Source organism: Bos mutus, chromosome 6, assembly GCF_027580195.1.
Source record: "Bos mutus isolate GX-2022 chromosome 6, NWIPB_WYAK_1.1, whole genome shotgun sequence".
NCBI classification, from domain to species: domain Eukaryota; kingdom Metazoa; phylum Chordata; class Mammalia; order Artiodactyla; family Bovidae; genus Bos; species Bos mutus.
This window is the reverse complement of record NC_091622.1, coordinates 39,984,485-39,999,059: the sequence shown is the minus strand read 5'-3', so window position 1 is coordinate 39,999,059 and position 14,575 is coordinate 39,984,485. Positions and strand designations below refer to the sequence as shown.

The window sequence follows — 14,575 nt, the reverse complement described above, 5'->3', positions numbered from 1 at the left end:
TCACATTCACTACTTGAGAAATGTTGGATTCCACCATGGAGAATTCTGAAAGTAAGTTAATTCTTGAAAGAGTTTCTGCCCCGTTTATTACAAAGGTAAGAAACACTGAATTCCTGATAGTTAATCTCAGCACACAGGGGCTTTTCCCTTTACATTCCAAACTAACGTAGAAGCTAAAGAAAACACTTTACATCCTAGTTTCATAGTCAGTCAAAACCCATCGTTTTAAAAGATTAATATGATACTTTAAAATTTATTAAGATACATATCCATAATGTTAGGGTTGCCACTGTAATCTTAGATCTGATATGTAAAGAGCTATGTGCACTTACAAAACAACACATCTACGCAAGACACTAGATTAAAGATTTAACAAGGAAAAATACAGAGGTTTCTTTTACTTTGCTTTTTAAAGAAGGCTATACATACATTCTTTCATAAAGATAAAAGGGAAAATCTAAGTAAAGTATTCACACAAATTGAAAGACACTTTTCTCATTCTCACACTTCAGAATTTAATAAAAATGGTGATCTAAAAGCTATTTTAAAAAGCTGTAGCTCTAGGCCACAGGTATCTCTAACAAGAAAATATTATCTACTCTTTCCAGAAAAAAATAGTCTGCATTTCCAATAAACACCAATAACAAGTGAAAAAGGTACTATTGAAATAAGCTCATAGTAAGAGGGAAGAAAATACATTGTAAATGCCTTTTAATAAAATCATTTCTTTAGACTTCACAAGGTTAACCACAAGGTTTGAAGAACCTTGTGATAACAACTGTGGTTGTTATTTGATAACTTCAGTTTCAAGACATCTTCTAAACGAGACTTCCTTCAGATAACATGTAAAAATGATTCAAAACTTATTGTTACAAGTTCTCCTAAGGAAGCATAAAATGCATAAGCTTTCACCATTTCTTTTCTGACACTTTATTTAATATGAATTAAATTTGGAAAATGGATAACTTTAAAAACAACAGTATCAATTAGAAAAAATACTTACAGATTTTTAATATCAACTGCCCCACGAAAAGCTTTCCTTGGAATTGCCTGAATCTGGTTTTCACTGAGGTCACTAAAAAAGACAAGGGATAAAAGATCAAGTTATAAATATGATTTAAGAGTTATTTTAATAATTATTAAGAAGTGATGTCACTTTCCAAAAAAGAAAGCTAAAGAAACACTAAATCATTATAATTAAATTAATAGCATTAGATGCAATTTCTAATACAAATATTTTATATTTCTAATAGAAATTAAAAATTTGGACAAAATAGTCTCTTGAAGTAACTTTTCAGATCTTTAATTCATAATAAATTATTAAATATGGTTCTCTTAAATTTAAAAGTTGATTCACTTCTGTGTAATAAAATATTTCTTTAAAACAAACAGTAAATTGTTCATAACTCAATTTTAAAGGGTTCTAAAGAAATAGTACTTGATATTTCCCCAACACCACCGATATAACTTAAGAAGTATACAGGAAAATAGTTCCTTTTAACATCCTAGAGAAGACTGGGCAAAACTGATAAAACCAGGGCAGTATGATTAAGTTTTCATAGCACTTTAAGTAATCTTGAAAATGGAACATGGCAGTACCGGCCCAACAATAAAACCCACAGTTCTTGCATGAAATATTAACAGCACATTGATTTAAAACCTTCTTTAAATAATTCTATTATAACCATAAACACAGACCATCTATATTTGCATTTTAATTTAATCTGGAAATACATTTTAATCAAGGGAACAAAAAGCACTCTTTGAGCTGAAAGGAGAGTTTGTAAAAATTACTCATCTCATGAAATGGATCATTATTTTCCCTTCAGAGTTCAGACGCAATTCTATAAGCTCATATAGTATTATTAGCCTTAACAAGTAGGATATAAAGACACAATGCAAGAAACGTCATCGAAAAGAGGAAATTTTAAATAACGCTACCACATAGCAGAAAGCTGAAACAGCAAATAAATAAAGTATTAAAGTAACAATGAAGGTACTAAAATTATCTTTAAAATTCAAAATAACCGATGCTCACGAAGAAAGGTGAAGCTACTGACCACGGGTGTGTGGCTGATGAAACAGAGCCATTTTCCAATTAAGCGAAGGCATACTGGACAAATTCATCGACAGCCTCTCCCCCAGTGCTTATGACCAGAGCTGGTCGCTCACACAGTTGTGACCACACAATAGAGAGAACTGGCTGATATAGAGATTTAGTGTGTGGTTTTGACCTCATGAGCACCAAGTTTTAAACAACTGAGATTTGCATTTATATCTCAATCTCTGCAATGTTCAAATTAAGAAAAAAAAGGTTCGCTAAGCAATCTGTAGAAACAAACATTAGTCTATTTAAAGAGTAAAAGTCCTTAGAAAAAAGAAAAGTACATATATGTTTTATTCCAAACAGTGAGTTTGTAAGATACGCTTATGTAGGTGTTAATGTAGCCATTAATGTCCTAAGTGAACTGTTTTCAATAGCTTCAGTATATCCCTAAGAGTAATAAAATTTCATTTCCTTAAAAATCGCTTGTTTCTCCAGCTTGTCATTGATTCAGACTGACTTCCTTCCTTTGCTTAATTACATTGAATTAAGAACACATATTTAAAAGCCTTAATGCCAGAAACAGTACTCAAAGGAGGCTACTAAGCTAAGAGAAGGTAAGAGAGATGCTGCTACTGCTGCTGCTAAGTCACTTCAGTCATGTCCGACTCTGTGGAGAGAGACGCTAGACAAAGACGTTTCAGCCATTAAAAAGAATACATTTGAATCAGTTCTAATGAGGTGGATGAAACTGGAGCCTATTATACAAAGTTAAGTAAGCCAGAAAGAAAAACACCAATACAGTATACTAACTCATATATATAGAATTTACAAAGATGGTAACGACAACCCTGTATGCGAGACAGCAAAAGAGACACAGATGTATACAACAGTCTTTTGGACCCTGTGGGAGAGGGAGGGGGGTATTATTTGGGAGAAAGGCATTAAAACATATATAATATCATATAAGAAATGAATCGCCAGTCCAGGTTCGATGAAGGATACAGGAAGCTTGGGGCTGGTGCACTGGGATGACCCAGAGGGATGGTATGGGGAGGGAGGTGGGAGGGGGGTTCAGGATGGGGAACACATGTACACCCGTGGCAGATTCATGTTGATGTATGGCAAAACCAATACAATATTGTAAAGTAAAAAATAAAATAATAATTAAAAAAAATAATAAGAAGTGAGGAGGGAAAAAACTGAGTTCAAGCAAATTTAAATCTAGAGCACTCCTTGAAAAACGATAGTGATTTTATGTTGTGCTTCTGTCAATTCAATGTTTTCTCATCATTTGTTTTCTTTTTCCACTTCTCCTAGAACAAAACAAAGACTGCTTCAGAGACTGTGTGAGTGAGTGAGAGTGTGTGTTTGTGTGTGTGTGTGTGTGTGTTCAGTCGTGCCTTACTCTTTGTGACACCATAGACTGTAGCCTGCCAGGCTCCTCTGTCCATGGGATTTCCCAGGCAAGATACTGGAGTGGGTTGCCATTTCCTCCTCCAGGGCATCTTCCCAACCCAGGGATGGAGCCACGTCTCCTGCATCTCCTGCACTGCAGGCAGATGGGTGCCACTGGGAAAGCCCAAGGTGAATAAAAATGGCAGAGATGCTGACTTCAGATTTTAGTCTTTTTGATCGCCTCAGGCAGAATTCTAGAACATAGGAAGGTTTTATTTTGCTAACACTTATCATCTTATCTTTTATATAACAGTGAGTGACAGTTAGGCTTGGAGCCTCAAGATCAGTGTTCCATGGGTCACTGCCCCAGGAGTAGACTATTCTATGGGCTCTCTGCTCTTGTGCCCACCTCACTCTGGCAGCCAACTTCAGTTATGGATCTCAGTTCCCTTAAGTTAAGTGGGCAATGTTCATCCATGACAGGAAGAAGAACCTAAACAAGTTTTTAGTACCTTCTATATGCAATATTTAATTTTAGAAATAATACAATATCAAAATTTATATTTTAAACCACATAGCCATCTTGTAAAGTAGGTATTATTATTATCACTGTTATTTTTAATTATTATAAAGAAACCAAGCTTCAGAGATGTCAGATATTAGTGCTAAACAATGACACAGAGTGTTAAATTAGATATAGAGGAAATCCAGATAACTATTGAGTCAAGATGAGGGGATTTCTAAAGATGACACTGGGGGCTATTAAATCCATCTCAATATATCCTTTCTGTGACCTAAAACTTCAGAGATTTTTTTCTTAACTCATCCTAGCCTCTGATTTATTTCATTGGCATTTTTGTGTGAAATAAATGGCACAAGCAAGAGTATGGAGGTGCAAAGCAGAACTTTTCATGGGAGTAGCTTTTGTTCTGGTTTTCTTAGAAGGTGTAACATGCAGTGGAGTAATAAGAGATGAGGTTGGAAGGAGAAATCAGTGATGCGATTAGCAGATATTTTCGTACCCACTGAAGAGTGAGTTCTTTCAGCCACAGTGGTAGGAAGGGGAGAGTGGTGGATGGGAGCTGAGCAGATGTTCTTTCTTAAACTGTCAACAGAATTTAGCAGAATATCAGGGATCAAAGGCTCAAATCTAAATATCCAGATACAAGATTTTTATGATAGTTGGGGGAAAAGCAATGAGAATGTCAAACAATAGAATAACTGTTAATAAAAACATTGCTTATTTACTCTGACCTAGTTAAAGGATGAGGCATCTCCCACCCTTTACATAGAAAAGGTGCAAAAGATTGAGAGTGGTATCAAGGATGCATGAAGAACCAAACTTGGAAGCGAACTGTATGTGGATGTGGATTAGGCAAAAGAGAGAGAGGAGATATGAGTCACTTGTGACTTAGATTAGAGGAACCATTAACAAAATTGGGAAATCAGAATTTACAGTGTCTTTTGTGAGCTTGGTTGTGAATTTTTTTTTTTCAATCTCACTACAGAGATGTGATTTTTTTATCTCACAGTTTGGTGACAACAAAGAGAGTATAGGATAAGTAAAGCCTGAGTGGTACTATCTGAGAAGAGCGATTTAAAAGATCAGAGAAGTAACATTTATTGGAGACTTAGCTGACTCAAGCCACTTTCAAAATAAAAAAGGAGTTTTTGGAAATTTGATGGAAACAATTGAGCTCAATATTTCTCATCCTCTAGTGTTGGTATGGGTGGTTGACAGAAATTTAAGGAGAGGGTAAACATGCCAGAGGAATTAACAGCATGGACTACAGGCTGAGGCTATCTGAGGTTGAATTCTTTAGCTCTTCCATTTATTAACCACATGACCTTGGGATAATTGCTTGTGTTTTCTGTACCTCAGTTTCTTCATCTGTAAAATGAAACAATAACAGTGTCTGTATTATAGGACTATTAGGTGGATTCAATGAAATCATATTCTTAAAGTGGTCAAAAAGTGCCTGACATACAGTGACTACTATAGAGGCACTGGTTACATACATGTTACAGTTATTCTGTTAGGAGACTAAGGATATCTGCTCTGTTCCTTGAAAGACCATTGTAGGCAATGTGCAATATTACTGATGAGAGTGCATTGTTTTGTGAACTATGTAATATGAGAAAAATGAGCCCGAACTACTGAGTTAGCAGGATAGAGCTGCCAATAGAAGAGTCTGTAATTACATCACTGGGCAATAGAGTGTAAAAATGTGCTTCAGAAAAGGAAATGGCTTGATTGGAGTTGATTTTTAGGAAGATTAATCTGGAAATTGAATTTTGGAGCAGGCAGGGACAATTGGCAAAGAGGCACGTTGGGAAGTATTGTGGAAGAAGGGTGGGTATCCAGTGAACTAGGCAATTCTTTTTGGAGAGCATTAAACAATATAGTGGAGAGCTGGGGTTAGGTCCAAACATAAGGTCTTTGATGCACGTTAAGGGGCTTGACATCTTGGGGAGAGTTTGGAACCACTCAACTTTACTGAGGAAGGCAACAGCAAAATGTGAAAAGTGTTTAGGAAAAACAAGTGTGGTCATTGAGGAGCTGGGATGGAAGACAAGGGGCTAAATTTGCTTTGTAAATTTGTGGACACAAACAAATGGAAAGGTATCACATGCTCAGGGACTGGAAGAACTAATGTCGCTAAAACGTCCAAAATGATCTACAGATTCAACGCAATCCTTCTCAAAACTCCAATGTTCTATCTTCCATAGAAAAAGAACAAACAGCCAACCCTAAAATTTATTTCGTCCCACAAAAGAACCAGAATGGCCAAAGCAATTTTGAGAAAGAACAAAGCCAGAGGCATCACACTTCCTGACTTCCATCTATATTACAAAGCTATAGTAATAAAAATAAAAAGATATTAGCAGAAAAAGAGACAGATCAATGGAACAGAATTGAGAGTTTAGAAATAAATCCACACATATGAAAACTTAATTTATGACAAAGAAAAAATGAACATATAATGGAGAAAGGATAGCCTCTTAAAGAAATGATTTTGGAAAAATTGTACTGCCACGTACAACAGAATAAAACTGGACCACTAGTTTCACACACAGAAACTAAAATGGATTCAAGACTTCAACATAAACATATGACAGGAGCCATAAAATTCCAAAAAGAAAACATAGGTGGTTAGCACCTTAACATTGATCTTAACAATGATTTTTTTTCTAGACTTGACTCAAAAAGCAAAGGCCATAAAAGCAAAAATAAACAAGTGGATATCAGTTCAGTTCAGTTCAGTTGCTCAGTCATGTCCGACTCTTTGCGACCCTATGAACTGCAGCACGCCAGGCCTCCCGGTCCATCACCAACTCCCGGAGTTCACTCAGACTCACGTCCATTGAGTCAGTGATGCCATCCAGCCATCTCATCCTCTGTCGTCCCTTTCTCCTCCTGCCCCCAATCCCTCCCCGCATCAGAGTCTTTTCCAATGAGTCAACGCTTCACATGAGGTGGCCAAAGTACTGGAGTTTCAGCTTTAGCATCATTCCTTCCAAAGAAATCCCAGGGCTGATCTCCTTCAGAATGGACTGGTTGGATCTCCTTGCAGTCCAAGGGACTCTCAAGAGTCTTCTCCCACACCACAGTTCAAAAGCATCAATTCTTCGGCGCTCAGCCTTCTTCACAGTCCAACTCTCACATCCATACATGACCACAGGAAAAACCATAGCCTTGACTAGACGGACCTTTGTTGGCAAAGTAATGTCTCTGCTTTTGAATATGCTATCTAGGTTGGTCATAATGTTCCTTCCAAGGAGTAAGTGTCTTTTAATTTCATGGCTGCAATCACCATCTGCAGTGATTTTGGAGCCCAAAAATATAAAGTCTGACACTGTTTTTACTGTTTCCCCATCTATTTCCCATGAAGTGATGGGACCAGATGCCATGATCTTTGTTTTCTGAATGTTGAGCTTTAAGCCAACTTTTTCACTCTCCTCTTTCACTTTCATCAAGAGGCTCTTTAGTTCCTCTTCACTTTCTGCCATAAGGGTGGTGTCATCTGCATATCTGAGGTTATTGATATTTCTCCTGGCAATCTTGATTCCAGCTTGTGCTTCTTCCAGCCCAGCGTTTCTCATGATGTACTCTGCATATAAGTTAAATAAGCAGGGTGACAATATACAGCCTTGATGTACTCCTTTCCTGATTTGGAGCCAGTCTGTTGTTCCATGTCCAGTTCTAACTGTTGCTTCCTGACCTGCATACAGGTTTCTCAAGAGGCAGGTCAGGTGGTCTGGTATTCCCATCTCTTGAAGAATTTTCCACACTTTATTGTGATCCACACAGTCAAAGGCTTTGGCATAGTCAATAAAGCAGAAATAGATGTTTTTCTGGAACTCTCTTTCTTTTTCCATGATCCAGCGGATGTTGGCAATTTGATCTCTGGTTCCTTTGCCCTTTCTAAAACCAGCTTGAACATCAGGAAGTTCACGGTTCACGTATTGCTGAAGCCTGGCTTGGAGAATTTTGAGCATTACTTTACTAGCGTGTGAGATGAGTACAATTGTGCGGCAGTTTGAGCATTCTTTGGCATTGCCTTTCTTTGGGATTGGAATGAAAACTGACCTTTTCCAGTCCTGTGGCCACTGCTGAGTTTTCCAAATTTGCTGGCATGTTGAGTGCAGCACTTTCTCAGCATCATCTTTCAGGATTTGAAATAGCTCAACTGGAATTCCATCACCTCCACTAACTTTGTTCGTAGTGATGCTTTCTAAGGCCCACTTGACTTCACATTCCAGGATGTCTGGCTCTAGATGAGTGATCACACCATCGTGATTATCTGGGTCGTGAAGATCTTTTTTGTACAGTTCTTCTGTGTATTCTTGCCACCTCTTCTTAATATCTTCTGCTTCTCTTAGGTCCACAAACTGTAAAAGCTCTACATAGCAAATAAAACCATCAAAAATAAAGAGGCAACCTATGGAACTGGAGAAAATATTTGAAAAACATGCATCTGATAAGGGGTTAATGTCCACAATATACAAAGAACTCATACATCTACATATCAGAAAACAAATAACCCAATTAAAAATGGGCAGAGGACCTGAACAGACATTCTCCAAAGAAGACATATAGACACATGAAAAGACGCACAACATTACAAAGCATTAGGAAAATGCAAATCAAAACCACAAGGAGATGTCACCTTACACTTATCAGAATGATTAGCATCAAAAATACAACAGATAACATGTGTTGGCACGGACACAGGGAAAAGGGAACACTAGTGAACTATTGGTGGAAATGTAAATTGGTGCAACCACAATGGAAAACAGTATAGCAAGTCCTTGAAAGATTAAAAATAGAACTACCATATAAAATAGCATACCCAGAGGAAACAAAATCATTCTCTTGAAAGAGTATCTGCACTCCTATGTTCATTGCAGCATTATCAACAATAACCAAGATATAGAAATAACATGTGTCCATCAATGGATGTGTGGATAAAGAAGATGGTACAGAATATTATTCAGCCTGGTAAAGAAGGAAATCCTGCTATTTGCCACAACATGGGTAGACCCTGAGAGCACACGTTAATAAGTCCAATAAGTCAAAGAAAGACAAATACTGTATGATCTCATTTATATGTGGCATCAAATAAAAGTGGAACTCACAGAAAGAACATATTGGTGGTTGCCAGAGGTGGGAAACTGGGGGGTGGGTTAGAGAAATGGGTAAAGGTGGTAAAAAAAGTACAAGTGTTCAGTTATAAGATTAAAGTGCTGCTCTGGGGTGCAATGTACAGCATTGTGCCTGTTATTTAACAATAATGTATATTTGAAGATTCTAAGAAGGTAAATATTAAAAGCTCTTATTCAGATTTTTTAACTATGTGTCTGTGCTTAGTCACTCAGTTGTGTCCAACTGTTTGCAACCCCATGGACTGTTCTCCAGACAAGAATACTGGAATGGGTAGTCATTCCCTTCTCCAGGGGATCTTCTTCACCCAGGGTTGAACCTGGGTCTCCTGCATTGCAGGTGGATTCTTTACAATCTGAACTACCAGGGAAGCCCTTAAATTATGTGAGGTAATATGGTGGGATGAGATTTTAGAGAATACCAAAGATACTTCTGTTTTAGGGCTTCTCAGGTGGCTCAGTAGTAAAGAATCTGCCTGCCATTACAGGAGATGTAGGAGACATGGGTTCGATCCCTGGGTTGAGAAGATAACACTGGAGAAGGAAATGGGAACTCATGCCAGTATTCTTGCCTGGGAAATCCCATGGATACAGGAGCCTGGTGGGTGTTAGAAAAGAGTCAGACTCAACAGAGAGACTAACACTTTTTACTTTCACTTTCAATGGTTATTAATAAAACATACTGCAGTGATCATTTAGTAATATATCAAATCATTTTGTTCTACACATTAAATGAATATTATGTATGTCAATAAACCTGGGAAAATACAAAAAAATCACTGCAAAGTATCAGGCATGATTTGGAATTTTCCATGTGAATTAAAATTACTGATTACATTAAATCTGAAAGTCTGGTTTATTCATTTTCTGACATGATAAGAAAGTGAGAAGAGCTGGAAAAGACTGTCCTGTTCTGAAGCTAATCTTGGTAGGAAGGACATGAACACAGATGAACATAAGTGGTTTTAAACAGAAAAGGCTTCTTGGTATTTGCATAACTGTAAAGATATAGGCCTCCCAGAGCCAGGCCTGAGAAAGTGAAAGTCGCTCAGTCACGTAGAACTCTTTGTGGCCCCTTGGACTATACCGTCCATGGAATTCTCCAGTCCAGAATAGTGGAGTGGGTAGCCTTCCTCTTCTCCACGGGATCTTCCCAACCTAGGGATCGAACCCAGGTCTCCCACATCACAGAAGAACTCTTTACCAGCTGAGCCACAAGGGAAGCACAACAATACTCCAGTGGGTTGCCTAACCCTTCTCCAGGGGATCTTCCCAACCCAGGAATCGAACTGGGGCCTCCTGCATTGCAGGCAGATTCTTTACCAACTGAGCTATCATGGGATTCCTGGCAAGTGGTGCTAGTAGTAATCACCCTGGAGTTTCCCATTTGGGATCTTCCCCCTTCTACTCCATCCAACTCATTCATAAAACTACTTCAGCAGCATCTTGAATCAAGCTCCTTCCTCCCATTTTCTATTGTCATAGTTCCTGTTGGATAACAATAGTCAGCACTGTTCCATACATGATTGAGATTCCAAACTCATATCTTTGTCTTGATTTACGATCCCTAACAATGTGTCCTCTACACTGGCATCACCTTTACATTTCCAAAACTGAAATCAAGTCCAACTGAAATAACCATCTTCTGAATTCTTACATGGTTCAATTAAGAGGACACCATCCTTACAGTAGTTCAGACCAAAAACTTGGAGTCTTCATCAACATCTAATATTCTTCTATACCCAACATGTAATCCACCAAAAAATTCCCTGAACTGTTCAAATATCTTCAGAATCTGGTCTACCTACACCTCTGCTCCCCTGACAAAGCTACCACCCCACCTTCTCTGGATTATCTTCATAACTTTCTGTCTCTCTCTGTTCCCTTTGCCTTCTTACAATCATAGTTTGCCATGTCTCCAATCAAAATTCTTCATTGATGTCCCATCTTAAAAGGAGGGGAAAGCTCAAAGCATTACAAGGTCCACAAGACTCCCAAATAATTGATGGACACCTCATCACTTTATCCTTTTTGACCTCATCTCTTTGTTATCTCCACCTTGCCTACTCTTCTCCAGTTACGCAGGCTTTCTTGGAATTTCCTGAAGCCTTCACATTGTGCCTCACTTGTGGGACTTCCTTGATACATTCTGTGCTTCTAGTTTCACTTCAGACCTTCATTCATTGATTCCATTCTCTTAACCCACCTGTTATAAAATCATCTTTCCAACTCTTTCAGCTTATCCACATTTTATTTTCTTAAGCACCTAGTTCCTATCACCATGAAATGCAAGGTTTTACATTGTTCAAGACACAGAGCAAACAGTACTCCCTTAAACATAGTTCTTTTCCAATCCCCCAGCTGAGCCATGTGCTAAGATCTCTGTAATGTATTTGCTATGTGATTGTGTGCAGGTCACTTACCCCTCTCTCCATTTGTGAACCTGTAAAATGAGCTAGAATAAATCACTCTTAGGGCCATTTTACATGGTCTAAACAACAATATTATTATAACGAAAATTAATATTAAAATAACTAAATATCAATAAGCTTGTTACACAATTACAAATTAATTATTAAACATTACTATTTATGATTGTGGAGTCAGTTATTCTCATCTTCTGTGCTCTTAAGCTGGCATGCACACATATTACTGTAACACTCAAAAATTTTTAGTTGATTTGTTTTTGTGATAACTGTCTTTCTTTTGAGACAATATGATGAATAAAGGCAGAGATTTTAGTTCATCTTATTTATAAAGAATTCCTGGCATATCACAGGTTTTTAATAAGCAAAGGTTTATGGAAAGAAAACTAAATTCTGAAGAAAAATCTTACATGGCAATGGATATGTGCAAGCGAGGAAAAAAGGTGGTAAGTTATAAGCCTGAAGTTGGAGCACTGATAAGTAGCAAAATCTGATACTATATTCACAGCAAGGGGAAATCAGGAAAGAAAACTGGGCTCCTGAAAGTACTTTTAAATATATTGATATTAAAGCAACACAAGAGAGGTAAATGTCACTGTTTTATAAAACCTTGAGTTATTAAACTAGAGTTCAATGAAGAGATCAGAGGGAGAAAGACAGATTAATGAGTCTTTGCACCACTGTGAGAATTGAACATAGCACACATAAATCTTCTTTCAGAGGATATGCATTGACAAATTTCATATTTGCAGGTTACTGTTCCTAGGAACCAAAACTTGTACTGGAGACTTCAATATCTGAAGGTGGGAAAGTCAGCTGTGTTCTATTTCTCTTTCTCACTTGTATTCTCTCACTCATGCATCCAAAACTATTTCAGTTCAGTTCAGTTCAGTCGCTCAGTCGTGTCCTATTCTTTGTGACCCCATGAATCGCAGCACGCCAGGCCTCCCTGTCCATCACCAACTCCCGGAGTTCACTCAAACTCTCGTCCACGGAGTCGGTGATGCCATCCAGCCATCTCATCCTCTGTTGTCCCCTTCTCCTCCTTACTCACAGCATAAAATATGATATAATCATTGCTTTGTGATAATCTGTTCCTTTTATGCTATGTTTTTAACCAACAACTTGACCACCGTTTCTTGCTAAACAGGGCTGTCTCTTCTACACATATCCTGTCTCTTCCTGGTCTTAATATAATCCAATGTAGCATATCTTTAAAAGAAATCTTTTTTGTCCAATATATGAATGGTCTCTTTTCAGAGATTACTGGTGCTGTTTCTCTACTAAAAACTGTCTTGTAAGTGTGGACTTAACAACAACTTCAGGTACTCAGCAACCAAAGCTTTATCGAACATAGTAGTAATAATGCACATCTCGTTTTCTTCTGGGCTTCCCTGGTGGCTCAGTGGTAAAGAATTCGCCTGCCAATGCAGGAGACACAGGTTTAATCCCTAGGTTGGGAAAATGCCCTGGAGAAGAAAATGGCAACCCATCCCAGTACTTTTGCCTGGGAAATACCATAGATAGAGGAGCCCAGTGGGTTAAAGTCCATGGGACTGCAAAAGAGTTGGACATAACCTGGCAACTAAACAACACTTTTCTTCTGATTTCCAATATGCTTTGAAAATAGTGCTTTCTTCCACATAAGAAAAAGTGTCAACAGGTTTTTACATAACTTACAGATGACAGTTGCAAGACTCCATAGATACCTACATGTGTTCAATTTAGAATTGATAGATAAGATAATACTCAAAGATAAATTGCATTGGGAAAGTATTAACTGCCAGGTGATACACTTTGATTTGTTTCTATAATCATATCAGAAGTACTCTTGTATTACCATTTGGAGGCAAGGAACTGAAGTTTACAGAGGTTATGCAATTTAGCTGTGGTCATATAGCTAGCATACTTGTTGACATCCACAAGAGCCAAAATTTTCTGAGAACAGATACCGAATAATTCACCATTGCATTGCCAAGCCTTAATATAGTGCCTTGCTGTGGTCATGCTAACTCGTTTCAGTCATGTTTGACTCTTTGAGACTCTATAAAGCATAAATAAAAATGTCCACAACTGATTAGGGAATTAGGATTATACTTATTGACATTTAGATTTCCAAACAGATTATTTATGTAATAGGTACTCTGTGTCTCCTTTAGGACATATTACATGAAAATGTCATGGTTTACTCTGGTATATTAAGACCATGATATTATTTTCTTCCCATCGATATGGTTAAAAATATTATTATTAAAATAATATTTTAAAAATATTATTTTAAATATCCAAATATCTTTACTGAGATCAGTAAGATAAACATAATATCAAAGTTAGAATCATGGTGTTAGTATAAATATTACATATTTCAAGTGGAACACAGTCACTGAAAATCTTTATTAAGCCTACACAATAGTCTCAGTTTCAGCTGATGGACATAAAATCTCTGTAATTTTCTCAATATTGGGCCCAAGGATATGTGTGATTCTCATAATTTAGTCCATAAAACATGGATGCAAATAAAGAAATAACAGTTTCCTGAATACAACTCCATGTATTTGTATCTGGAATCGCAGTATTCATATACTGAGACATATCAAAGATGTGATACTATTTTTTCATTAAAAAATCTCAATATAGTCAGTAAGACCAGCATACATATATATACGAATAAAGAGCAAACACATATTCATGGTAACAAGCATGAGGAAATGAAATAATGAGTGATAATAAGAATGATATGACATATAGACCAGGAAATGCTTTAGCAAGGGGAAAGCATCTGGGTCTTAGGGAAAGTAGTGCAGATGAACTGTTAAGAAGAAATGGGAAGCTATTTCAAAAGAGACCAGCATAAGAAGACCAGAGACATACGGATATATTAAGGGTGACATTTTTGGCACTGAATGGGAAGAAAACAAAATTTTGCTGCACTTAACTATTAATTAGAAGGAAAGAGAGTTTGTGTTGGGATCCCAGAATATTCAAATAAGATGACTATGGACTTTCAGCTGATCTTATTAGCAGTAAGATACAAGGTGCTGCC

At 37.3% G+C, this 14,575-nt stretch overlaps 1 protein-coding gene across 2 annotated transcripts in view; it reads right to left on the bottom strand.

The window, feature by feature from the left end:
• Positions 1–14,575, bottom strand: part of SLIT2 (slit guidance ligand 2) — a 405,234-nt gene that overhangs the window by 153,779 nt on the left and 236,880 nt on the right. For both annotated transcript variants that reach the window (XM_005897066.3, XM_070372188.1), the window contains exon 5: positions 1,004–1,075. In XM_005897066.3, the coding sequence (XP_005897128.2) occupies positions 1,004–1,075 (72 nt within the window). The remainder of the gene's footprint in view (positions 1–1,003; positions 1,076–14,575) is intronic.